Genomic DNA, 27,704 nt, shown 5'->3' with positions numbered 1-27,704 from the left:
AGTCCTCAGAACTGGGAGGCGGACGTGCTAACCACTCGTCCACCCCTGCCGCCCCTCTTTTTATTTATTTAAAAAAAAAACAAAAAAACAAAGACCAGCACACTTGCATACGCTTTTCTTTAACTTTTTATTCCATTAAACTTGTGTGTGACTTTATTTACATCACAGAAAACTTCATTCTTTTTTAAAAACACGTAACATCAGATCCGCGTGCAGGGCCATTCTTTTTTTTTTTTTTTTTTAAACGTCTCTCCCTCTCTCAGCTCCGGTCGTAAAACCATTGCTCTTTTTTTCTAGAGACCTTTGATGACTAGGACTTCAAACACTCGCATTCTCATAACCCATCGATCATTTTTATAACTTTCATGACGTCATATGCAGCCTTTCATCATGACCTCTTGACTTCATGCATCAAAATTTGACATGAAGCCCATTTGTGGCGCTTTTTTTTTTTTTTTTTTTTTGCTATGCTTCAAACAACAGTAGAACTGCTATTGAAACTGTAAGGGAAGTGGGATTGGTGTCCTGTTGTGTGTATGGTACATCACCGCAGCCTTGTGTTGCTCATTCCCGTCCCATGACAGATGACACGACATGCATTTATGCTTTCATTTATTTTTTTGTGACATTCTTTACAATTCCGTTAACCACATGTGCTATGTAAAGTGTGACTCCCTTTGAATTCAATCAAGACTCAACTTCATTCTTGGTTTTCAACAGACATATAATGCCGTCTACATGTCTTGCACATGTTGAAACAACACACCAAAGAGAAAACAGTGAAGTATTTTAATTAGTAATTTTGAGTATAGGCCTACCCACTGCTCCAAAACCTGCAGGACTCCGGCCCTTGAAGACCGAGTTTGCCCATCCCTGATCTATGGGGATTGGGAAGGCTGCCCACTTCTCTTCCACTGCCATTATGTAAACACGTTTCACTTTTTGAGTTAAGCTACAGCACTGAAAGTCTCATTCATACCTATTGAATGACTATTTTGACAGTTACATTTCTAGTGTACCTGCGTTTTAGGAGTCACTTCGAAGCCATTACTAATTTGTTTCAGCACAGGAAAAAGATTCATCTGAATCTGCATTCCAAATTATAAGGTCAAATATGATCACATTTTTTAGAGTATCAAATAATAAAATCAAAGAAAGATACATTTCATTTCAAAACATTCCATTAAACATTAAATGTTGTTCTGACTTCCAATCAGGAACAGACTGGGCCATCTGTAGGGCTGCGAAACGGCAGTCAAGAGTCCAAACAATTGTTTCCAAATAAATTCATAAATAGTAAATAAAGAGCACAGAGTCATTTTATGTTGACTGTCTTATCGTAACGTTGATCATCCTTACAGGTCATTATATATTGTATAGTATAGTAATAGACTGCCTGTCTTTGTTACAAAGGGTGTTATTGAGTTACAGTAATTTAATATCAAAAGTAGAAAAACTTTTAACAATAAAAGTATATTAAACCTTGTCTGTACAAAAATAACACATAAGAGGCAAAACACAATCACAAGTGTGACGAGTAACAGCAACAAAGCATGATGGGAAAGCCTCCGACGATTCCGTTGCTCTCTTCAAGTTAGCGTCAGTCAGGACAGTAGTGTGCACCAGAAGTGGTGAGAACACGTTTCAAAATAAGAACACTAACAGGAATTACAGAGTGAGCTGCCTTAAATTCATTTGGTAAGTGTGTCTTGTGAAGTGTAAGAGCATTCAATTGTAAATGACATTTTTGATAAATGCAATATGGATATCGGAGGAATGCTCATCTCTTTTACATTTTTCCATAAACTGTAAAATTGTGTATGTTCATTACAAATGTAAACTAAAGTGGGCCGGTCTGAGCCCTGACACTCCAGGGCTGAAAATGAGCCCCCTGCTTCCAATCAACCTGAGCAATCAGAAATGTAACAGCAAATTAATTCCACACTTTATTTAGTACTAGTGTTCTCACCAATACATTTGTGTTTGTCAGCTTGATGCTTACGTGAGAATCTTTGGTGACACACACCACAGCTCAACGTTTTCTCACCTGTGTGTGTTCTCATATGTGCCACCAAATGTTCATTTTGAACAAATTTTAAACCACAAACAGAGCAGCTGTAGGGTCTTTCTCTAGTGTGTGTTCTCATGTGTCTCTGTAAATTACCCTTTGAAGCAAAACTTTCAGCACAAACTGAGCACAAAAATGGTTTTTCTCCAGTGTGTGTTAGCATGTGAGAAGTCTTACCATTTATAGTAGAAAATCGACGAGCACAAACAGAACATGAGAATGGCTTTTCTCCAGTGTGTGTCGTCATGTGTTTTGAAAGGTTGCCCTTGCATGAAAATGTTTTGCCACAAACTGAGCAGGGAAAAGGTTTTTCTCCAGTGTGCACTCTCATGTGTACGGTCAATTGCTGATTAAAAGTGAAACTTTTACCACACTCTGAACAGGAAAATTCTTTTACTGTAGTATGCATTCTCACATGGCGGGTGACTGCATTCCTAGTTGAGAGGATTTTACCACAAAATGAGCAGGAATGTGTTTTGTCCCCTGTTGGTTTTGTCTGTGTTGTCACATGTGTCGCCATGTGTGTTCGCAAATGTGACCAAAGTTGGAATCTTCGATGGCAAACACGACAGACAATTTTGTACTTTGTGTCGCAGTTGTCACCTTCATTGTCTCTTTTGCTCTTCAAAGGTTCTTGGGCTTCATCTTCATCAGAAGAGTCTGACTCCACATCGTCTTCAACATGTGGAAGTGGACCCAAGTGGTTGTCTAATTCAAATCCACTCCTTTGGTTTCCATCAGCTTTTGTTGTTGAGCTGTTGCTTACAGGCTCCACCTTTATTTTTATTTCTCCTTCACTGTGACGAAGCCATGATGGCGTAGGTCCACGTTCACGTTTCAGACAAGGTGAAGAGTGTGCGACATCCGATTTGTCCAGTTCTTGAAGAGGCTCTTCCTCTTCTTTAATGTTGGGGGGCTCCGGCACCTCCTGATTCATATTGGAGGTCCACGCGGCCGGTTGCACAAAAGAAACCACTGTTGTTGCCCCCGGTATCAGTTGATAGACATCTGCAGGACACAAAGAAGAGAGCAAATCAGATCATTTACATGTCATATAGGCCATATTCAGATGTATAGGTGGGTTGAAATCACATGATTCCGGCGGCGCGTAAAATTCAACTGGGGATCAAGAGTTAGGGAACACCCATTGAAAATGATGGAAAACGACTACGCAAAAGCGTTGGGTGAGCCTGGACATAGCTGACAGGCCCTAAAAATAGTAAAATATGTCAGATATTATCTTAACACTCTGAGGAAAAGAGATTTTTCCAAACTTGTGTCGGATTTGCCTGGTGTGGAGGCAATCGACATCACAAACTACCTCGTCCTCCAGACATCGTACTACACCGCTAGCCAAATGAAGGCGTATAAAAGCCTGGAGGCTTACAACTACTTTGTGTGTGGTTGGGACAGCGAACTCGGATCAAAAGAAGCACTAAATGACTGTTGTCTTGTTTTTGTTAGGGTGAGTAAATATGATTCAGGATCATTCTCTTTTCAACTCAAATGTACACAAAGGCACCACTGGCATCAGGCTACAAGCTAGCTGGCTAACTGTTACTTTACCTGCTATTTTCGACGTGTTGCTAGGTTAACCATTCTCAGAGGTCTAACCTATGTTGTGGCCTTCCTGGAAGAAGGACCTCAATTTAAGAACCACTCCTTGTGATAGATAACGAAGCTAAAGACACGGCCACCTAGCATAGATATACAAGCTGTAGAACAAACTCCACTTGAGTATTATTACGGTTACCTATGTTTCCGGTAATATCACAGCAGCCTGTCGAGAGTTTTATTCAGCTATGTCAGTAGTTTAATTACTGTATCCTTACCTTTTACGAAGTGATCACTGCATATACGAGCGTTGTCCTTCTTTGCTCCTCTGGATTTCAGACTGAGGTTTTTAATCCAGGTCTGCCGTCTTCTTTAGGTATGTTTTTTATTTATTTATTTTTTTTAAATCACCTTTATGGCTGTTATTTTTTCTCGATTAAACCAGTTGGTACAGCCACAAACAGCATAAAACTTCAGCATTTTCTCAGCTCTTTCCTATGGGGAAAATTACTTCCTGTCCCCACCTGGGGTTGGGCGCTTGTCGTGACGTCACATGAAACCCAAATATACTACAAAATGGCATTTTATGTTCTCAGCTTGTGATGGCTTAGTTGCTGTTATAGGCTTAGCCTTCGTCCTCACTTTGTTTGTTGTGATGACGGTAGGACTACTGGGATTCAGTGTTCCACTTTGTGTCCTCCATTCCATCCTCCAGTCTTTGATGCCAAGTCTCTGGGTCAGAGTGCTCCATGGTGGAGGTCTATGTGTGTTTTCTTCACAGGAAGCTACTGAACATCTGCAAGGCACAGGAAATAAAAAAAAATAAAAAAAGCTCAGATCATTTACATTATCAAATTAATTATACATATCTGTTATACTGTACTTGTTTATGGTTGATCACAAGCCATATCCTTCTTCAATTAATGTTGCCAACTTGGTGACATATTTAGTGATTTTTCCAGCCCCCAGAAACTCCCGCCACCCCCCAAAATTTGACATTAACTGCCACTAATGCCACTGCCACAATGTTGCAAATGATGTGATCGATGTAAGCTGTAATGTTTCCGAAAGAAAAAAATGAATAAACCAAACCAAACCAAAAGACAACAGGAGCCAAATCATGTTCACGTTGTTCTCTAGAAGTCAATCATAGAGTTTATTACACTCAACATCACCAATCATGTGATCCCAATCTGATTACGTTGAGAACGCGCTCGTGCTGGCGTCTGTTAGCAGTTTTTGAATAAGAGTTACTAGTTCATTTTTGTTCAAGTGCCAGCTGACAGTTTACATCTGAACTGTCCGTCAACCAAGATAGCATTGTGCAGCCAAAATAATAATACGCTGGTCACGAGATAAGCATGAATAAGACATGTGCAATCAGCTATTTCATAAGTCATGTTACATTATTGGACTGAAAAAGAAAATCGATGTAAAGCACAGCCACAGACCAGATAACTAAAATGGAAATTGGACCAATAATTAATTGTAATCATTAGATTTCGGTTGTTTTGTTGGAACAATAATCGCAATCATTAGATTAAGTTGTTTTGTTTTTACACTTCGCGTTAACACATCCACCTACCCGACTGCACGTCCCTAGCGACATACGCATTGTCATCAACAGTCACACAGGACAACATACACTAAAGCAAACACTGTACTGTATATAGAAATATAAAACACTTACGTGACGATTCAACCGCGACACTGCAGTCTGCTGCTGCCACTGATCTGTATATATTACTGGATAGCCGCTCGCTAATACGATGCACGCCCGTGGAAGCAGTTGAAGCCACAGGGCGGCCATCTTATTCCTCCCATCTCGCGAGCAGACTACTTAAAAACTGTACGTATACCCATACGCTACAGATTAGACATGTACAGCTCGTAGGCTCTTGTGACTTGGAAGGGCGATGGGGGGAGTTATGGTCACTAACAAGGTGACGGTTTGTGCTGCTTTGACACCCTCTTTTTCTTTTATCGCTCAATACTTAGACCCCTAGATTTGGCAGATGGATCTTTTGTTAAATTACAGGTATAATTATTTAATAAAAATAATATATGTTTCCTCCTGTATAAACATCATTAAGGATATCGTTTATACATTTATTTAAGGCAAGTTGTAAAATGTCTGAAGTCGTCTTATGTTTAACAAATTTACTTGGGAGGAGTAATATGGCGGCCTCGCGGCTTCAAAAGCCTTGGTCTAGCGGATATCCAGTAATCCAGTAATCCAGATCAGCGGCTGCTGCCCTCAAACCGGAAATGGAGCGCGAGAAAGAAAGGAAGGAAAAAAGAGAGAAAGAAAGAAAGAAAGAAGGAAAGAAAGAAAGAAATAAAGAAAGAAAGAAAGAAAGAAAGAAAGAAAGAAAGAAAGAAAGAAAGAAAAAATAACAACGTAGAAATAATGGTCCTGGGCTTTATCTGCTTTTTGGGATAATAAATAAATAAATAAATAAAATATATATATATATATATATATATATATATATATATATATATATATATATATATATATATATATATATATATATATATATATATATATATATATCTGCGATTGGTTGGCAACCAGTCCAGGGTGTCCCCCGCCTACTGCCCAGAGCCAGCTGAGATAGGCGCCAGCAGCCCCCGCGACCCTTGTGAGGAATAAGCGGTCAAGAAAATGGATGGATGGATGTAGGGGTGTAAAAAAAAAAAAAAATAATCGATTCGGCGATATATCGCGATACTACATCGCGCGATTCTCGAATCGATTCAATAAAAAAAAATCTTTTTTTTTTTTTTTTTTTTTTTTTAAGAGCTCAGAATTGTTCATTCGGTAGTCTTACTGATTCAACGTCTTATCATCATTGCCTTTTTTTTTTGTGTGTGTGTGTGTGTGTGTGTGTGTGAATCGATTTTTAATCTTCCATTTTTAATGGAAAAATATTCAACAAAACGTCTGACTTCGGGTTAGCATTCACACCTTGAGCATGGAAGAATGTTATATGAACGGAACATTAAGCCTTAATATTTTATTTTAATGCTGTTCAAACATGAAACAGATTACAACCTCTATAAGACTGAAATTTCAGATAAATAAATAATACATTTTCATATAAATCTTACACTCTACAAGCTTACTGATTAGTATTTTCTAAATTTGAATGAAAAAAAATCGCAACAATCGACTTAGAAATTCGTATCGGGATTAATCGGTATCGAATTGAATCGTGACCTGTGAATCGTGATACGAATCGAATCGTCAGGTACTAGACAATTCACACCCCTAATATATATATATATATATATATATATATATATATATATATATATATATATATATATATATATATATATATATATATATATATATATATATATATATGTAGCCCTTGCTAATAGTAATTCAAGCACATTCTAGTACGAGCTAAGTGTGATTGCAGTTCAATATTTGAGCTCATTTTAGGCCTTATGTTTAGAGACTATGACTGGTGGTCAAATCAGTTTCTTTAGCACTCTTGCCTTTATTTATGTTTTCATAATTGTTCAGATATACGGATTGTGATCTAGTAAGTTATTTTAATTTTCGATCATATACAACATAACTATTGACATTGGTTACTTTCTAAAATATTTAATCTATTTTAGATTGACACATTAATACATATGAAATATACATCTTCATTACCCACAAAAATGAAGAGCAAATCCTAGAAAACATATATCCTAACGCTGAAGAGAGCTCCCTCCAAAAATCATTTTGTGTCCGTTTTATTTATAGTTTAGCAAATCAATAAATTAATCCCCTGTAGATGGACTTAACACCTTCCATTAATATATAAATCTCACAAATATATTCACAGCACACCTGATCTCAACTAATTTTACTTAACCATACACATGCAGGAGACCATGCAAGCAGAAAAATGCGGCAGCACATGGTCAAAAAATTATTGATGAGGTCAAGAGGTCAGGATGAAAGGGTGCCTATGACGTTGCATGACAGGTATTATAAACATAAAGGATGAAGGGGGATTAATCACTAAGAGGTTAAGGGTTATTGTAATGAATATTCTGATTTTGACAGGTTAAAACCCCTTATCTTGCAGTGGCAAAAATTCAAAGGGTTATCTTAAAAATAAATAAATAAATACTATGTCGATAAATGGTTCAGGGACAGCTTCAAACTGGGTGCACCTTTTTTAGGCGTTTTCATCAAAATTGCCCTCATGATAAGGGGTTCATGTTTTCACGTGTGCTAGGGTTTCAAAGACAGAGCTTTATTTGTTGTGAATATTAGGGTTAGGGTGAGGGACACTGCCTGTGTTTAGAAAGAAGTAGGGAGGGGGTTCTTGGGGGAGGGTCGTAAACAGGACTGGGAATGGAATGTGTGGAGGTCAGAAGCAGAAGATAATGGACTTGTTTTACTAGCGAGACTTCAGCGAGAGAGAGTAAGGTTATGAGCCATGTTAACGTGGGCTAGGCTGGTTTGTTTACATTAAAGGGTTGATGCACAACATTGTGTTGTAGCTTAAAAAGACAAATGGGAGAGAAGAAGTGTTTATCTAAACACTAGCGAGATCATTAAAAAGGATAGAGTTACGAATCTGCTACCGGTCCAGATGTCTTTAAAACGAATAATTGTTTTATGACCGATGCTAGGTGGGCAGGGTTTTTTATTTATTTATTTTATTATTATTATTATTATTATTTTAAGAATGACCCGGTTTACGACTTTGGATGTTCAAAATAAGAACGACCCTGCTCTCAGACCTGTCAGATGTTTAAAAAAACAAAAAACAAAACACTGACTTGTAGAAATCTCTATTGACAATCTGGGAAAATAAATGAGTGATAGGGCGATAAAAAGGGGGAGGTGCTTTTGTTACACCAGCTGAAAGAGGGCAGGAGTCTTCAATTTCCATCTGCTGGTGGGGGGAAGAAAGAACTGATGTTAAGATGGTTTGCATATTTGTAAATAACGTGTGATTAATTAAACAGATGATGAATAAAACGGTTTCCCTCTATAACATAAGCGAGGTATCTGTATATGAAGGAAATGCTGTAAACTGTATTAAAATAATTACAAGTTAAAAAAAATAAAAATACTAGTTTATTATAATTGAATGATGTAGACATACAAAATACCATATTACACCTGATATTTGCTTCACATGTAAGGACACCAAAGAAACTTATCATTATTGCTGCCTTAAAAACACAATGATAGTGACACATCAAGATAATTTAACATCCAGTGGCAACAATAAATAATTTCAACACCCTTTTGCCAGCAAGCCTTTTGCACAGAAAAAGTACTGGAAGAAAAATTTGTGTACATGAGGGGAGAAAAAAAAAAAAAAAAAAAAAGATAAATTATTTATTTGCTGCAGCATCCATCACTGATCACAGTCTCCTTCATCTTGATCAAACCAACCAAAGAGGAGATCGTCCCCATCAGTCCCACTAGCCAAGGAGGGAATCGTCCTGCCCACAGGAAGCCTTGAGGCATCCAGTGGATGGCGTTACTGAGGTCTGTCATACATCCCAGGATGGAAAGCAACTCCGCTTGCATCTGCCCATGAATCTGACAGTGGCTGTGGGAGGTGGAAAAGATCCATTGAGACAACAGCCCAAAAAAATCTTATATGCTGTCATTTTTAATGAAAATAAAGCTGTACACACCACTTGATTCCATCTTTGTCACGTTTCCTTAGCTCCTTTTTGAGTAGCTTCAGAACTCTGAGTGACCTGAAGAACACACAAGTTGCATCACAATTGAACTCTGAATGTGTGCATAAGCAAGTCACCAATCATCATGTTTCTATTTAGAGAACAGTGCAAAAATAACAGTTATTGTGTTCAACTGACAAATTAATACTGTTTGTAAATAATAGGTACAACTAGGGGTGTGCAATTAAAAACAAAAAAACAAAACTAATTTTCTTCCAAAGACGTATTTATAAGTTTTGTTTGTTTGTTTGTTTGGTTTTAATTATGCTAGAGCATACAGAAGGCTTTAATGTAACCTCTGAACTGAAGAAAATGCTTGAAGCAATGGTAGTTATTACAAAAACAGCCAGCAGGTGGCAGCAGAGTATAAGAGATCAAACAGGGCTATGTTGCAGAAAAACTCTTTTCCCCACTGTTTTAAACAGATTTGTGATGAAACTTAGCTATATTCTAATGCTAATTGGTGCAAAACGAAAACAGATAGAAATATACTCCTTTTTTTTCCTGATGAAAGAAGCTATGCTATTTTTTTCTTTTGGTAGATTCCATGTTTTATAGCAGTAGAATACAATACTGTGGGCCTTGCAAAAGCAGTCAAAATCCAGTAAAGGGATTGCTTCAGTGAAAATGGTTGGGAGTGAATGAGTTAATACTAAATTTTGAGTTGTTTACATTCATAGCTTAAATTTTAAAATAACTAATTTAATAAATTCTGTTTTATCCAAAAGGAACTTGCATCATTAGTGTTTCAAATAATTTTGTTTTATTTATTTTTTAGTTTTGTACGTTTAAAACATTTTCTTGTTTTGTACCAAAAAATAAAAAATAAATGATCGTCCTACTGCACCTTGCACATGCTGCCCTCCAACTTCAGGTTTTGGCCTAAATAAAAAAAAAAAAAAAAAAATATATATATATATATATATATATATATATATATATATATATATATATATATATATATATATATATATATATATATATAAATAATATTGAAAATTATGTTTGGTCCAAAAGGAACTTACATAATTATAGTGTTTGTTTTTTTAAATTGGTCTTTATATTTGTAAATGTTTAAACATTTTCTTCTTTTGTACCAAAAAATAAATACTTGTAACCATTTGAATAACTGTGATTTCAATTATTGCCAAAATAATCGTGATGATTATTTTTTCCATAATCGTACAACTACCACTGACATAAAGTGAAATGACAAAAGCATGTTGTGTTCAGTAGAGACGACTTCACCTAAGTATCCCCAGGAGCAGCGATGTTCCCCACAGCACCGTGCTGATGAGCCACCATCTGTCAGACTTCACTCTAACGAGTTGAGCGTCAGCAGCCCACGCCACGTGCTCGCACGGGTAGTACAGCTGGTCGGCCACATTGGTGAGCACTGATATCCAGCGCACCATTCCGTCTTTCTCCTTCATATGACATGCAACATGTTGGCATCACATGCAAACACCTTGACATTTAACTCAACTTTATTTAAGGATTATTTTCTTCTACCTTTCATCTTCCGTTTTTGATCCCCCCCCCCCATAATTCATTTTTGATACAGTTTTAGACTTTTCTGCCTTTCTGTCGTTTCGAACATTTTTGGCAGATTTATGGACATATGGTAATTCTCTGCCTCTCTTCTTCCTTTATGGGACATTTTATGGCTATTTTATTTTTTTTTACTTTTTTCCTGCATTTTTTGCTATCAATTTTCTGACATTTTTTTTTGGCATTTTATGGTAATTTTTTGGATTATTTTTTATTTTTTTCCTCAATTTTGTGTACATTCTGTTGATACATTTCGGGATTTCTTCTTTTGATTTTGGACATTTTATAGTTACTTTATAAAAGTGTTCTTTTCTGCCTTAAAAAAAAAATATATATATTTTTTTGCAATTTTGTGTACATTCTATAATAATTTTTGGGGGATTTCCTTTTTTAGTTTTGGACATTTTATGGTTACTTTTTGAACATTTTTTCCTGCATTTTTGCTAAATCAATTTTCAGACTTTTTTTTTTCAATTTTGTGTAAATTCTATGATAAATTTCGGGATTTCTTCTTTGGATTTTGGACATTTTATAGTTACTTTTTAAAAGTGTTCTTTTCTGCTTTTTTTTTTTTTTTGCAATTTTGTGTACATTCTATGATAATTTTTGGGGGGATTTCTTCTTTTGATTTTGGACACTTCAGAGTTACTTTTTAAAATTGTTCTTTTCTGCCTTTTTTTTAAAATAAAATACATTTTCTGACTTTTTTGCAATTTTGTGTACATTTTACGGTAATTTTCGAGATTTCTTCTTTTGTTTTTGGACATTTTATAGTTACATTTTCTGTTCTGCCTTTTTTTTTTTTTTTTTTAAATCAATTTTCTGACTTTTCTGGCAATTCCAAAAAAAAGTTTTGAATTTTTTTTTTTTTTTAAATCTACCTTTTCAGCTGTTTTTTTTGACAACTTAAAATTTTGGAGTCTGACATTATTTTTAGATTTAATTCTTCTTCTTTTTTTTTTTTTTAATCAAAATCATTAATCTATTTGAATAATATTTAAAAATACAGGGAGGACATGTTGCTCCAGATTTGCAGATTGCAGACCCCTGGTGTACAACAACGAAACTGCACCAGCAGAACAAAGCTTACTGGGAAACCTATTTTCTTTTTTGAACCTCAAAACTGTGGGGCATATGTGCTAATCATAATCCCACCAGGCTGCTTATTTAAGCAAACATAACTATTTGAATCATTTCACTATATTTACGTGTCACCATGAGAAGAAGAAAAGTACACCTTGGCTCCAAATCCATAACTGGTGGAATAAGCCAGCATGGACAGGTCATCGAACAGTCTCAGCACCATCCTGCATTGGCTTAGCTGAGTGGAAAACAGCATCAGACTTTTGCCAAGGTTGTGGGATGAAGCATCTGTCACTGCCTTGCGTGAAAGAATGCCACCCACCAGCTGGGACCCATAGCAGAGTGTCCTGATCTGTAATCAGAGAAGACATCCTGTCAGAAATAGAAGACATCAGTGGCAGTATTTTATATTCTTGGTTTACGTATTTTGTTGAATACATATTTACACGTTATGTCAGGGCTGGGCAACTGGCAAGCCCGTGCACATCCTCGGAGTGGCCCATGATTGACTTTTGAAAATAAAAATGTAGTGGATAAAGTTGTGATAACAGTGTTCTTAAGAATGATCTATTTGCAGAAAATACTAAACATCAGTTACATGACACAGTGTTTACTTTGAAACATGTTACTTTTCCCTTAGGGCTGTTTCCATTGCTGCTCATTTCATTTATTCGGTGGTTTTAGCAAAGCTATCGTGCACTGTTCTGCATATAATTAAAAGAAAGAGGAAAAAAAAGAAAGTCTACGTAAGCACCCATCCGCTGCTTTTAAAAATACAAATATTTTCAAAAATAAATGTCCTTAACTCCCTACCTGTAACTAAAAATATAAAAAATATGTTATTATCCTGATCTTAACAAGTCACATTGAGTTAGGAATTAAATAAAATAAATTGCATGGTATGAAATCCGTTTTTCGGGAGTATATAATCTTGAATTGACAGAAAGAGATGCAACATGTTCGTGAGTATTTTGGAGATTTTCATCACAGGTGTCACAGCTTGTTACTTCCTGTGCACGTAATACTCACGACTTTATCTCTTCCCCTGTAGGACTCGAGCACCCGAACAAGGCAGTCGACAGAGTGCTGCATATCTGACACTAACTGATTGATACAAGTACACGCTGCTGTTAAAAAAATAAACAAATATAGTCTACGCGATTGTCATCCTTTAATGTAAAACATCTTGAACTTCAGTTTGCATCGTTGTTTTCTAAACGTCTGCTGGACTTCGACCGTGGAACACTTCAGACCCGAGTAATCGATCACCGAGCTTCTCGATCAACTTTCAGGTTTGTTCTGTGGCGCGCGAGAAAATGCTGCCCTCTAACGTACAACTAGTTTATTGTTCAGCGATACATCTCCTTCCTTCCTTCCTTCCTTCCATCCATCCATCCATCCATCCATTTTATTAACCGCTTACTCCTCACAAGAGTCGCGGGGGTGCTGGAGCCTATCCCAGCCTGCTCCGGTCAGTATGCGGGGTACACCCTGAATCGGTTGCCAAACAATTCTCGGGCAACATTTTCATGATGATGATGATGATGATGATAATGATTATAATTATTATATCCATCCATCCATTTTCTTGACCGCTTATTCCTCACAAGGGTCGCGGGGGCTGCTGGCGCCTATCTCAGCTGGCTCTGGGCAGTAGGCGGGGGACACCCTTGACTGGTTGCCAACCAATCGCAGGGCACACGGAGACGAACAACCATCCACACTCACACGCACACCTAGGGACAATTCGGAGCGCCCAATTAACCTGCCATGCATGTATAATTATTATAATGATTATTATTATTAAGGGCTGCTCGAGTCTGAAGAAAATATTAATTACAACTGGTAATAATTGAAATCATGATTAGGATGATCATTTAGTTTTTGGTACAAAACAAGAAAATGCTTAAACATACAATTGAAATTGTAATTGAATTTTGATTAAGTGCACAGCCCTCTTATTATTATTATTATTATTATTATTATTATTATTATTATTATTATTGAAGACATGATAAGGTACAAAACAAGAAAATGCTTAAACATAAAAAATATTAAGACAAATAAAACTGTTTGAAATACTAATTATGCATGTTACTTTTGGGTGAAACAAAAAAATATTAAATGCAAATGCATAAATTTAAACAATTTCGAAATTAGTGTTAATCTTTTTTACGATTATGCTGATTTTGTAATTGTGGAGTGTAATAATTGAAATTGTAATTGAATTTTGATTAAGTGCACAGCCCTCTTATTATTATTATTATTATTATTATTATTATTATTATTATTATTATTATTATTATTATTATTATTTATTATCATTATTGAAGACATGATAAGGTCTCTTGATGATTGACGTGTCTTCAATGTATACTGGGTACGGAGTTTTATTAAGCCACAGCTTCACCCCTCAGCCCGTTTTCTTTTCGGATGTTGTGATCTATTAAATTCTATATTGAAGGCTGTTGTAATTCTATGTTTAAAAGGAAAAATAAATGAAAAAAATATATCTTGTCATAAATATGTACATCATAGTGAGCATCTGTTTTCCAGTAGGCTTCATTTTAATGCAGTCAACATATCAGACACAATTTTACCTAAATAAGAGTGTTTATTAGAAATGATCTCAGTGGTCAAGCAAAGCAAAAGATGCAAAAACAATGTTGAGTGATTAAATCTATATTTGTCCTCATTTGATAATCTATATGAAAGCTTTATGCTGATCCCTTACTGTATTTAAAAGTATGACAACTCTCTAACAAGCACTTTCGGTTCTCAGGTTAATTTAGTTTGTTTGCATCCTATCGTTTATCTCTATAAGTATGTATCTATTTTTATGTGTTTATTTTGACATGGCTTAATAATCAGCATGTGTATAGTCGCTGTCATGTGGTTCTGAAAGAGAAAAGAAGAAAGATGATAAGAAAATTCAATTCTGCAACAAGTCATTGTTGTTAAGGACATGCTACTCACCACTGGTATAATCGACATCGTCATAAATGTCCCCTTCCCTGCAAATGAGGATGATAAGGTGTTGATTACAATAATATAATATATTTCATTTAGTCTCCACACGACTGACTAGTTGAAAAATAACATTAACTCACAGCGGAAAAAGAAGCTTTCTAGACACATAACCATCTGTAAGAAATACCACAAGGAAAACTTTTAAACAGCCTCAACAAACTATTTTTGTTTTAATGTATCCATCTGTTAGAAAGTGATAATTTACCACAAAAATCCAGTCATAACAATCACAAAATTGGTATTTTGACGTACATTTTCCTGATGTGCGGTTGTGGCACAGAACTTTTTTGCTGTTGGTGAGCTGGATGACGTCGAGAACATCACCCTGAGACACACGGAGGTCTTTTCCTCCTGGCTTCTTCATGACACCGTTAGGATCCATCATCACCGTCTGCAACACTCTCAGTGGACCCTTGTACTGACACGTTTTGCACAGATGACATCAAGTCATTTATCCAGTTATTATTCATTCTTATATCCCACAATGACTACAAGAATACTTACAGCACATTTTGTCGCAATCTTTTTAACAGCCCAACAAAAAGTGAAGGAAACTACATACCTTGAATTTTTTCCTTAGCTCCTTTTCCATGGTGGCGTCAATACTGTAAAAAAAACAAACAAACAACAGCAAAAATTTTACTGCTTGTTTTGTGTCATCTGATTTGAAGTCAACAGTTTTGTCAAATTGATTACTGTAAATGCCAAATTTTAATGTGCGTAAGATTTGTGAAAGCAGATGTCCAAATTGAATAACAATCCTGAAAAACAGGGAAAAAAACAAAATAACTCTCCTCTTTATGTTCCATGTTGGGAAAATGAACACATGAACAAGAATGAAGCAGGTAGTTTACTCCAACAACCATTTCCAGTTTTCTTTCAATGAACAATAAATAAATAAATAAATAAATGTTGTACCTAATTTCAGGTGGTGGTGGTGGTGGTGGCGGAAAATCCTCATTTGATAGATGAAAGTCCTCACTGTAATCTAAGGACACAAAAAGATGTTCTTCGTTTGTATAGACTTGTCTGAGTTCCGTTTTATGAAGCAGTGTGTTGTGTTCACTGATTTTAACGCTAGGTGGCAGTGTTACTCTGCAGGTAAGATAGTATCGCACGAGAGAGTTACAAGTTGGCGACTACCCGTACTTTTATTTATTTATTTATTTTCCTTTATTTTTTTTTTTAAACAGTTTATTGAACATTAATATTAAACAACAACTCGTAGAGGACAAAACGATTTGAATATGCTAAAAATATGTAATTAAAATCCATATTCAAAATTAAAGGGATACTTCACTTATTTAGCCCATTATAGCAATAAACAGTTAATATTTTGTCTATAATTAATTTGATACTTTCATTATTATTCACGTACAATTAGTACCTTTAAAAACACATTTTGCAACTGGAGGAGTGGGCTGGCGCGGGTTTGCTCCCCCGCCTGGGATACCCCATGTGGTTTATGTGAGGTGAGCTTGTGTGTGTGTGAGTGAGTGGTTATTAAAAAAATAAATAAATAAATAAATAAATGTGTTTTTAAAGGTACTAATTGTACATGAAAGATAGTGAAAATATCAATTTTATTATAGGCAAAATATTCATGTTTGACTGCCAAAAATGTTTAAATAAGTAAAGTATCCCTTTAACAAAAAAAAAACAAAAAAAAAAGGGTATTCATACATTAAAAAAAAGAAATTAAAATTTCCTGTCATATACAATATTGCACTTATTTTCTTGCATATTTATTTATTGAATTTAATTTGGCTCTTTAATTTGCACTTTCTCACTTCTTGACTACTACAATACAATTCTTAAGCATGTAGAGGAATAGTGGACATAGAATTCATCGGCCTTATCATTTCTTTAACAATGTGTTGGGAAAAAAAATCTTGCGCTCTTTGAGGGGCCCCCAGGCGGCTCCAACAAGCTTCTTAGTTTGCTTATGTCTTGGGTTGGCTGTGAGATCTTTTTTTTTTTTTTTTTTAATCAGGATTCACACCAAGTCTTTTAATGGTAAACTATAGTAGGCTTACAGATTGTTTACACTGTGTCACTTACCTTCACTGTGACTCAAACTGCAAATATGAAGAAAAAAACATGTTCATTAAAAGTGTCAGGGAAAAAAATGTACATTTTATGATGCTGCAGGATAAAGAGATGATGCTACACCTGCTATTGGACTCCATATGTAACAACTGTGGTGGATCCGGAGGAGGTGGAGGTAAGATTGATGCCTCAGTTCTTCTGGATTGGAACAATTTACGCTTCACTTCGTCATGATCAACATCCACGCATGTGTTACTGATGTATCCATCTACAGGCAAGAATACAGAGACATTGCACTGAATTATTATCAAGCATCATCAGTGTCTGGTTCGCCCGGACCATTTAGTATCTCCTTTCCCATTTGTGAGGGCATTATAGACAGTAACTAAGTGAATTGTAAAAATGGATAAACAATCGATATAAACCCCACAAAAAAAGTGATGCAGCATGTTCATGTTAACAAAAGACCTAAATAATCTAAAAAAAACAATCTCACATTTTCCATCCAGGGAGCGAGCCAACCACTTGCCCTCTGGGTTATTCTTCACTCGGAGGATCTCCACACTCTCGCCTTGGCGTACCCTGAGGTCCAGTTTGCCTCCACCGTACCAGTCGTGACGAGCTCTGGCAACGTGTAGAATTTCTTCCTCAGTTTGCAGCTACGACGGAAAATGTGGACCTTCATTTTGGGCTTCTAAGATGGATGGATGTTACGTAACAGAATCCTACCTGGAATTTTCTCCTAAAATCATTTTCTCTTTTCTGCTCCTTTACTCTCATTTCAGCATCAGAGTTCACCCTCACTTGATCCCTGTTTCGTCCAATATTTGTTGAACCAGGGCAAACAAAAAGAACATCAATGTTAGAAATATTGCTACTTGTTGGTTGGGCTATAAGAATCCAAGCTAACAAATCGTCACCCTCTTAAAATAATTGCCTAAGTGTTTTTTTTTTGTTTGTTTTTTGCCTAAATCATCTCCTCATGATGCAAATGGTTCATTTTTTGTGTTTCCTGTAAAAAAATAAATAAATAAATAAGATTAAAAAAATAAAATAAAATATGACTTAAAAACTCAGACAAGTTTTGGCTATTCCAACAATTATTATAAATCACTGGAGTAGGTGGTCTGTGTTGCCATGGTAACACTAGAGTCTTTCTGACAAGCCAATATGCCCTCTGAGCGATTTCCTTCCATTTTCTTTCTCTCCTTTTGGTTTATTGGTAAACATTTAAAGTGTGAACTTACTCCTCAATATGCTCGTACATGTCACTTTCATCCTGCAAGACAGATTGTGTGCATTTAAAAATCAATAATGAGCACTTCCCAACATAGGAAATGTTTATATTTAGGCAGATTTGATTCAAGAATTTATAATGTGACATTTTTTTTCCCATGCACCATTTTCAGAAAATTACAATTTGACCTCAAAGTTGTACTGCATTTATTTCGGATTTATCACAACTTTTTGCCCTTACCTTGTCTGTCCACTGAGAGCTATTGTTGCTCCTGGATTCTGAGAAATAGACAAATGAATAAATATATACGATTATGGTCAACTATCCTCAGCCTCATCAGTCATTAGAAATTAAAAATTTGAGCCCCAAGCAGCTAAATTGGCAATAATCCTGGATGTTTGGAATGTTAAAATGTAAGTTACCGTTTTGCAAGGAGCTAAGTATAACTTTCATATTTACAATGATAAAGATATCCAATCATATGTTATTTTTTATTGCACTTATTTTTACCTTTGTCTTCCAAGCTTGCAATGTCATCATAAGCATCCTGGTAGATGTCAACATCCCTGCAGTGAACAACACAATATGTCGGGTGTCAGATTAATTTGGGGTGAATTGGACTATTTGAAATTAAATTCAAATTACATTTGTGGAAGAAATTCTGGAACCAAACATTAGACAAATGAATCGAATCAGCCAAATACTCACACAGAGGTAACCTGGTTCTGCAGCTTGCTGGGTTTGATGGGTCGTGAAGGAGGATTTAACGGACTGGTCACTCCAGGTACAGATATTTGTCTTGCTTCTGAGCCTGAGAAACCGTTTGGGGGTGACAATGTCATTTTTGGAAAGTGAAACAGCACCCAAACAATGATACAGACAAGGAAGCACAACAATGACACTCTGATAGACCATCCATTCAACCATTAAACATATATATATATATATATATATATATATATATATATATATATATATATATATATATATATATATATATATATATATATATACATGTATATATACACATATATTGTATCATCTTGCACAGGGCCACAACAGTTTGGGGCACAATACATTCAATTGGGAAAAAAGAATAAAAGTCATTCAAGGGTTCAGGAACAAAGTCACGGCAGCTGTAGAGACAGCCGATCTACTTACTCACTTAGCCACACAGCACCTGCTGTGTGTTACTAGATCGTTCATATCAGCTGGACTCTTCCTAACTCCAAGGACCAAAAACAATGTGTTTGGTCTCTTCTTTGATACAACAGTAGGAGGGGCATCGCTCAGGTGGTGATGTGACAGTCTCCCAAGCTGAAGGTTGTGAGCTTGGTCCACAACCCTTGGATGACTTTTTTCCCCAATTCTTTATTTTCTTCCAATTGTAAATATTACTCTAAAATTGAACCTATTTAGCCCCACTCTAAATAGTCAAATTTAATCCTCTTTTAAAACACGTCTTAAAACACATCTGTATTCTTTGGCTTTTGGTGCACCATGAGACTTGTTCTTGGTGTCTTGTGGTGTGTATGAGTTTGATGTTTAGTCTACTTATTTATGTATTTATTTATTCACTACTTATTATTTATTTACTGATGTAAAATGTATTTACTTGTTTAAAAAAAAAAAAAAAAAAAAAAAAAAAACTATATTTGCACTTCAAAATGTTTGTTTTGTTCTTGTTTACCGCAAAACTGATGTTTGTTTATGTACAGCACTTTGTATACAGCAACGGTGTTCTTAAAGCGCTTTATAAATAAAGTTGAGTTGAGTGGAGTTGAGTTTATCTAAATAGAGTCAAATTTACTCTACAGTATTACAAACTATGACTGATTTTTTTTCCGTTAATGAAATAATAATGCTGCAGGAAAAAAGTTGAAATTGTAGTTTACTTAACTTTATTACATAATATTTAATGACATTTTCTTACAAATATTATCTTCCTATCTATATATTTTAAAAAAAGAAACTAACACAAAAAATAATAAAAACTTAACTAAAATAAATCATTTGTGGAAAAAAAATGTAATAAAAACTAACAAACTTTCTGTAAAAACTAAGGAAAATAACTGAATTTAAAAGAACGAGTCAAAACGAAATGAAAAAAAAAAAAAAACTACAATGAAAAATGCAAAACTATAATAACTGGTGTGAAGTCACTTTTGTTGCCAGTTAATGACTGTGTTTTGAGTCATTTTGAGGGAACAGTAAACAAAGTTGTTAATACAAGCTGTAAACCAGGTGTGTTCAAACTTTTCCTTCCAAGGGCTGCATACAGAAAAATATAAGGATGTAAGGGCAGAGAACCATTATATGCCGTTTTAGTCCGTCGCGATCAAAAATTGGATTTATGGCCTCATTCGCTTTGATGTCCTTTGATGTCCTTTGATGACGTAGGATGAAACGATAAAAATGATCGATCGGGGGTCAAGAGGTCACGATCAAAGGCCTGGTATGACGTAGGATGAAAGGGAACGATAAAAATGATCGATCGGGGGTCAATAGGTCACGATCAAAGACTTTTTGGATGACGTATGAAAGGAAAACGATAAAAATAAGGGTTAGGGTTAGGATTTCAAAAAGAGAGAGAAGTGTGCCTGTGTGTGTGTGTGTGTGTGTGTGTGTGTGTGCAACATGGTGGGAGGGTGTGGCGGGGGGGAGGAAATGGCTGGTGAGGGGGGTGCGCGTCTGTCTGTATGTCTGTGCAGCACGATGAAAATGAATCGTGCATGATAATCCTCTAGGGGGACCCCCAAGAAGGAGATTATATATGACCGCTTTTGATAAAAATGTGTAAGAAGCGACGTGGTAGGCCGATATGATTAATCCCAAGAGAGAGGAATTGGGGGTGTCAAGGTCAAAAGTGCCCTTTTGAAAGGTGCTAAGGAGTACACGATATTTTAAAAGGAGATATGCCTTTCCTCTTTCGTCTGTTTTTCTCATATGGACAGGAAGACGAGGTGAGATTTAAAAGCGATAGAAAAACAAAAAATAGGTGGGGGTGACGATTGTTTTATGACTTTAGAAGAATGTGTGGACGATGCGGATGGCTTTTTTTTTTCCTTCCAGATTTTGTTAAAAAAAACATACGCGCGCGCGCACATACACAGACTCAATAACAGACTTATATTGGAGTAAGATGTATGAATAAAAGAATGAAAAAGAATGACGAAGGGTCGACTCTTTCTTTTTTTTTAAAAAGAAAAAAAAATATGTAGGAGGAGCTTTTCGATACAGACATTTTTGTAAGAGTGAATTTGGCGGGAACACATTCATACCTTGAGGTCTGGGGAGAGAGGCGAGAACATGATTATGGAAACGTTTGTGACATTACAAGTGAGACATTCTTTAAAACCAAGAATTGGACCGCAGCAGCTCTTTTTACGGAGATTTCAACAACCTACAAACAAAAGCACAAATGATTATTAGCTGGAGTGAAAGTTGGAAAAAATGGGCCAGAGTGAGGGGTGGTGTGAACTTGTGGTGGGGGGCGTGAATGAGGGGGTTCAAAATGGTAGGAGGAGAGAGGAGGGACGGTGAGAGGGGCGGGGCTTCAATTGACACGCGGAAGAGAGAGGAGGAGGGGTGAATGGGGTTTTCAGATGGCAGGAGGAAGACAGAGTGAGAGGTGATATGTTGCAAAAAATAATTGTGTATTAAACGTTGTCATGAGGGTTTGTATTGTTAAACAATGTTTGATATCAATGAAACGGTGGATGATGAATAAAAATAATGTATTTTTTTTTAAATCTTTAAACGGTTGTTTGTAAGATTAAATATATTATCCTTTTTTATTTGACTGAAATGAAATATCTTAGAATTAATTCCTAGGATGGTTTTAGTGGGTACTCATGTAAACCTTTGGCTATAGTAGAGTTTTTTTTTTTTTTTATCTTTAAACGGTTGTTTGTAAGAGTAAATATATTATCCTTTTTTATTTGACTGCGTATAAATGAAATATCTTATAATTATTACCTTGAGTTGTTTCAATGGATACCCCTGTAGGCCGGGTGTAGTTTTATTTTTTGGGGATAGGAGAGTAGCTGTTTTTTTATTTTTATTTTTTTTTATTTTAAGAAAACAGAAGGTGAGGGAGACACTCTTATTAGCAGAGCGCGCAAGATGTATTAGCTCTTCTGCAGATGTGTACTTTTCCCTATAAGGTTAAATTTCCTATAAGGTTAAATGTTTATTTTTCTTATTTATTTATATTTAGTATTTTTTTGTTTTTAGTTATTGATCTTATTATTTTTCCATTTTGTTACTTCTCGTGTTACGTGTTAGCTTCGTTGTTTATACGATTTTGATTGGACCTATCATTGTGCTCAAGCTCCATCGGGTTGGATGGGGAGCATTGCTGCACAGCCGTTTTCAGATCTCTCCAGAGATGTTCAATCAGATTCAAGTCTGGGCTCTGGCAGGGCTACTTAAGTAGCGAAAAGCTCCTCCTAAATATTTTTTTTTCTTTTAAAAAAAAAAGAAAGAGTCGACCCTTCGTCATTCTTTTTCATTCTTTTATTCATACATCTTACTCCAATATAAGTCTGTTATTGAGTCTGTGTATGTGCGCGCGCGCGTATGTTTTTTTTAACAAAATCTGGAAGGAAAAAAAAAAGCCATCCGCATCGTCCACACATTCTTCTAAAGTCGTAAAACAATCGTCACCCCCACCTATTTTTTGTTTTTCTATCGCTTTTAAATCTCACCTCGTCTTCCTGTCCATATGAGAAAAACAGACGAAAGAGGAAAGGCATATCTCCTTTGAAAATATCGTGTACTCCTTAGCACCTTTCAAAAGGGCACTTTTGACCTTGACACCCCCAATTCCTCTCTCTTGGGATTAATCATATCGGCCTACCACGTCGCTTCTTACACATTTTTATCAAAAGCGGTCATATATAATCTCCTTCTTGGGGGTCCCCCTAGAGGATTATCATGCACGATTCATTTTCATCGTGCTGCACAGACATACAGACAGACGCGCACCCTCCTCACCAGCCATTTCCTTCCCCCCGCCCCACCCTCCCACCATGTTGCACACACACACAGGCACACTTCTCTCTCTTTTTGAAATCCTAACCCTAACCCTTATTTTTAGCGTTTTCCTTTCATACGTCATCCAAAAAGTCTTTGATCGTGACCTATTGACCCCGGATCGATCATTTTTATCGTTCCCTTTCATCCTACGTCATACCAGGCCTTTGATCGTGACCTCTTGACCCCCGATCGATCATTTTTATCGTTTCATCCTACGTCATCAAAGGACATCAAAGGACATCAAAGGACATCAAAGCGAATGAGGCCATAAATCCAATTTTTGATCGCGACGGACTAAAACGGCATATTATTACTCTCTAAGGGCCCCATTGGAATTCTTCACTTTCAATTTATAAAATACAGGAAAACCACTCCACCAAGAAATTTCACATTGTTTACAACAGGGGTGTCCAAGTTGGGTCCTCGAGAGCCCCTATCTAGCCTGTTTTCCATGTTTCTCTCCACTAACACACCCGATTCATAATTAGGATCGTTATCAGGCTTCTGCAAAGCTTGCTGACGAGCTGATCATTAGATTCAGCTGCACCGAAGGAGGGAGACATGGAAAACAGGCTCTCGAGGACCCAACTTGGACACCCCTGGTTTATAAACTGTAGGTTATAAAACAACAACAACAATTTAAAGGTGATATGGGCCATACCAACTGTTATTTGAGTCCATTCTGTGGGCAACTAAAAAATGGAAGGCAAATGACCCCCAGGCCACAGTTTGGTCCCACCTGCTGTAAATAGCCCAAATACTCGCAAAAGTGTAATTTTTCACGCTTGTTGTGTTCTTATGTCCTCTGTTGTTTGAAAAACATACTCACATTTACACACTCACCTTCTCTCGTCCTCAAAGCAGGAAGTTGCCGAGCTCGTTGGGTGATGTTCAGGAATCGCTGCAGGTCAACGTTGTGTGGTCGTTTGGGTTTTAAGGGAAGGGGTCCCTGAGGGGGAAGCGGCTTCCTTAATGGAATGACATTGCTTGTGCTCCTCAGTCGCAGGGGGTGAGGAGTTAATGGTGGGGTGACTTTGGCCCCCGCGGCCCCACTCAGCATCATTTGTTCTAACATCTGTCCTGTCTGTTTAATCTTATTACCGCCCGTAGACTGGACAAATGTTCTGAGGCCTGTATTGGGAGGTGATTGAGGGAAAAAAACAGGCTCGGAGGGGGTGGGCGGAGTTTCTTCCCTTTGGAACTTCACATCTGGACCAGCCACAGGTGGAAGCACTGTAGGAGGCACTTTAGGCCGGAAAAGATCCTCTGCTGTTGTTGGTATCGCTCTCACAAGACCAGGCCGTGGAGATTTGGGAGAATTGCTGTCCCGGCTGCTGGCGTGTGATGCGCTGGCGCTGCTGCTGAATCTGGCTCGCAAAGCCTTGACATCGACACCGTCGCCCTGTCAACAACAACAAAGCACACATCAAAAAGCCTTCTTGCAATTTAACATGGACTTTTCTTGTTGACTTTTCAGAAACATGACCCACTTTTCAACGCAGGTTAGAAATAAAAGACACGCTTTACGGACGATTAGTGACCCTATTTATAGAAGAGGTAAATCAGGCCTGATGTAAGGGATCTTTTGAGTGGACACCTATAGAACTGGGGTCAGCAACCTTCTCTCTGAAGACGCAAAACATTTGAACATTGTGACGAATGAAACAATGTGTTAGTGTTGGTCTAATGCATGAGCGCTAATTAGAGCTGCACCATAAAAGAAAACTATGCAGCATTTAATACATTGAGCTTCATTTTCTTCTACTCAGTGTGTTACATTTTTGGATTGTTATTTTTTTATTTGCATTTTTTTTCATACTTCATTTTTCATACATTTTTAGACTTTTCTGCCTTTCTGTCAAATGTATGACATTGTTGGACATTTTGAACATATGGTAGATTTCTGCCTCTCGCCTTCCTTTTTTTGGACATTTTATGGCTATTTTCGACATTTTTTTCCTGCCTTTTTTGCTAACAATTTTCTGTGATTTTTGGCAATCTTGTGGATATTTTGTGTCCACAAATAATTTTCTTGGACATTATATAGTCATCTTTTGGACTTTCTTTTTCTTTTTCTTTTTTTTTTTTTTTTTACTTTTTAATCTACCTTTCGAATTTGGACTCTGGCATTTTTTGGAATGTTTAATTTTTCATTTTTTACATATTAATTTAAAGAATATTTTATCTGAAAAAATCAAAACAAACAAGTAATAAATACATATATTAATTTCTACAATTTTTTTAAGTGATCATAGAGAGTCACAGGAGAGACATTTTATGGCAATTTTTCAAAAAAAAATTCCCCTGCCTTTTTTGCTGACAATTGTCTGAGATTTTTGGCAATTTTGTGGACATTTTATGTCCACAAATAATTTTCTTGGACATTTTGTAGTCACCTTCTGGACCTTTTCTTTCTTTCTTTCTTTCTTTCTTTCTTTCTCTCTTTCTTTCTTTTTTTTTTTTTTTTTAAAAAAAAAACGTTTTTTTTTATCTACCTTTCATTCCTCTTTTTCTGACAACTTAAAAGTTTAGTTTTGACTCTGACATTTTTTGGAGTATTTAATTTTTTATTTTATACTTAATTCATTTAAAGAATATTTGAGGATCAATATATATATATATATATATATATATATATATATATATATATATATATATATATATATATATATATATACACACATATATATATATATATATATGAATTTCTACATTTTTTATTTTTAACGTGACCCATAGGGAGCCACAGGAGAGACATTTTATGGTAATTTTCTACATCCCTTCTTCTTCTTCTTTTTGGACATTTTATAGCTATTTTAGGTGATTTTTTTTTTCCTGCCTTCTTTTCTAACAATTTTATGGGATTTTTGGCAATTTCGTAGACATAAAATGTCAACAAATAAATTTCTTGGACATTTAATTGCCACTTTTATGACGTCTTTTTTATTTTTATTTTTTATTTTTTTTAATTATTATTAGTTTTTGTTGTTGTACTTTTTCCATCTACATTTCGCCCCTTTTTTTCTGACAAATTAAAAATTTGCACTCTGACATTTTTTGGAATATGAAAGTTTTAATTTTTTATTTAATTATTAATTAATTTAAAGAATATTTTATCTGATATAATATATGATTTTCTTTCTTTCTTTTTATTTTATTTTATTTTTTATTTTTTTTAAGAGATCCATAGGGAGCCACATGAGAGGGACTAAAGAGCCACAGGTTGCAGACCAGTGACCTAGAAGTTGTAACCATTGGAGAGCCAGAGTGTGAAGGAAGTGTACGCAACCGCACACTTCTTTACCTCAACAAGCATCCTGCACTGGTTGCTATAGATACATACACTGCTGCACCAATAAGCTGCAAGATTCACTGCTAGTCAACTTGCTTACATAGAACAAAGGAAGCAGAAACAAACTTTCAGTCCGCATCAACATGCAGTTTTAAGATTTACAGTAAGCTAGACTGGATGCACTCACTAAATGATGAAATGAAGTGCTGTATCTTACATGCCTTTTATTTGCATGCTAAGCTTTCATGGACATGTGGCAATATTGTTCATTATTGTGGTTGTACAGTATAGTGGCATTGAACTTCCTTTCATGATTCCAGTAGGCGCTATACTTGGCTCTTAACCTTTGTTTAAATAATAAAAGTAAATAAAGATCAGTGAGTGTAAATGTTAAAGACATTTTAAGAATCAAACCTAGGAATGTATTATAATACTATCACTAGACTGACATACAGATATATCATTCAAAATAAAAGTGTTTTAAATGTGAGAAAAATCCTGGAAAAGGCACATTTAAAATATTAATACAAAAGTGTTGAACAAAGAATTCAGTAAATGTAACTGTCAAATCCGGTTGTAAAGGCGTTCAAGCCTCACTTTCTCCAGCTCATTTAGCCTCTTGATCAATCTGGCAAAACATCTGTCGTATCATATAAAGCAAGACAATAAGCAGAGTGAGAAGTTCTCTTACCATAATTCTGTTCGATGATTCCAGAATTGTCAGAGCAGGTTGGTGGCATAGCGCTCCATGTTGTGCAGTGATGGCGTTAGCAGGCTGATGTATCAGTGCACTTGCTGAAAACCAGGAAGTGACAAACCACCTGCACTGCCATAATATAGCATAACATTTCATTTGATCTATCCATGTTTTTATTTGCTAAATATCAACAAACATTTAGAAAGCATTTAAACAATGCGCATAAATAATCCATAAACTATCTGACTGATGAATGACATATTTCCACACATATTTGGTGAAAGATAAAATTCATAAATTCATTGCTTAGACACAAATGAGGCAAAATAGTACTTATTAAGCAGTGATGCTTTTTCCCTTTAAAAAAACACATACTGTATAG

General features: G+C 36.0%; 3 protein-coding genes and 1 long non-coding RNA gene across 7 annotated transcripts; 1 reads left to right on the top strand and 3 right to left on the bottom strand.

Annotated features, from left to right (window-relative positions):
• Positions 1-189: 189 nt before the first annotated feature.
• On the bottom strand, positions 190-5,409 carry LOC144026945 (uncharacterized). Of its 3 annotated transcripts, none has more exons than XM_077534122.1 (4): positions 5,313-5,409; positions 4,324-4,418; positions 3,901-3,927; positions 190-3,076 (listed from the first exon to the last, which is right to left on the bottom strand). In XM_077534122.1, the coding sequence occupies exons 2-4, from the start codon at positions 4,328-4,330 to the stop codon at positions 1,947-1,949; spliced, it is 1,164 nt and encodes a 387-aa protein (XP_077390248.1). In that variant the 5' UTR covers positions 4,331-4,418; positions 5,313-5,409; the 3' UTR covers positions 190-1,946. The 3 variants fall into 3 exon arrangements, with proteins under 3 accessions (XP_077390248.1, XP_077390246.1, XP_077390249.1); XM_077534120.1 differs by lacking the exon at positions 5,313-5,409 and adding an exon at positions 5,208-5,291; XM_077534123.1 differs by lacking the exons at positions 3,901-3,927; positions 5,313-5,409 and adding an exon at positions 5,208-5,291 and having other exon boundaries at positions 4,265-4,418.
• Positions 5,410-8,705: 3,296 nt separating this feature from the next.
• pex11g (peroxisomal biogenesis factor 11 gamma) lies at positions 8,706-13,253 on the bottom strand. 2 transcript variants are annotated; one of them, XM_077535179.1, is made up of 6 exons: positions 13,007-13,253; positions 12,300-12,329; positions 12,132-12,215; positions 10,592-10,770; positions 9,296-9,361; positions 8,706-9,207 (listed from the first exon to the last, which is right to left on the bottom strand). In XM_077535179.1, exons 1-6 carry the CDS (start codon positions 13,067-13,069, stop codon positions 8,991-8,993), a joined length of 639 nt encoding a protein of 212 aa, XP_077391305.1. In that variant the 5' UTR covers positions 13,070-13,253; the 3' UTR covers positions 8,706-8,990. The 2 variants fall into 2 exon arrangements, with proteins under 2 accessions (XP_077391305.1, XP_077391304.1); XM_077535178.1 differs by having other exon boundaries at positions 12,132-12,329.
• LOC144027551 (uncharacterized) lies at positions 13,023-17,966 on the top strand. Its single transcript, XR_013285485.1, has 3 exons — positions 13,023-13,269; positions 17,159-17,231; positions 17,566-17,966. It is a non-coding gene; the product is annotated as an uncharacterized LOC144027551 (long non-coding RNA).
• On the bottom strand, positions 14,437-27,402 carry LOC144027549 (FYN-binding protein 1). The gene is made up of 16 exons (XM_077535177.1): positions 27,317-27,402; positions 24,177-24,735; positions 19,002-19,104; positions 18,804-18,859; positions 18,534-18,571; positions 18,304-18,335; positions 17,786-17,867; positions 17,553-17,715; positions 17,180-17,324; positions 17,069-17,085; positions 15,926-15,995; positions 15,570-15,612; positions 15,260-15,425; positions 15,088-15,121; positions 14,954-14,991; positions 14,437-14,875 (listed from the first exon to the last, which is right to left on the bottom strand). Exons 1-16 carry the CDS (start codon positions 27,317-27,319, stop codon positions 14,838-14,840), a joined length of 1,587 nt encoding a protein of 528 aa, XP_077391303.1. The 5' UTR covers positions 27,320-27,402; the 3' UTR covers positions 14,437-14,837.
• Between the last annotated feature and the right edge of the window lie 302 nt (positions 27,403-27,704).

The sequence above is a fragment of the Festucalex cinctus genome, chromosome 10 (genome assembly GCF_051991245.1).
Source record: "Festucalex cinctus isolate MCC-2025b chromosome 10, RoL_Fcin_1.0, whole genome shotgun sequence".
Classification (NCBI taxonomy): Eukaryota; Metazoa; Chordata; class Actinopteri; order Syngnathiformes; family Syngnathidae; genus Festucalex; species Festucalex cinctus.
The sequence above is the reverse complement of the archived record's forward strand: the minus strand, read 5'-3'. Positions and strand labels throughout refer to the sequence as shown.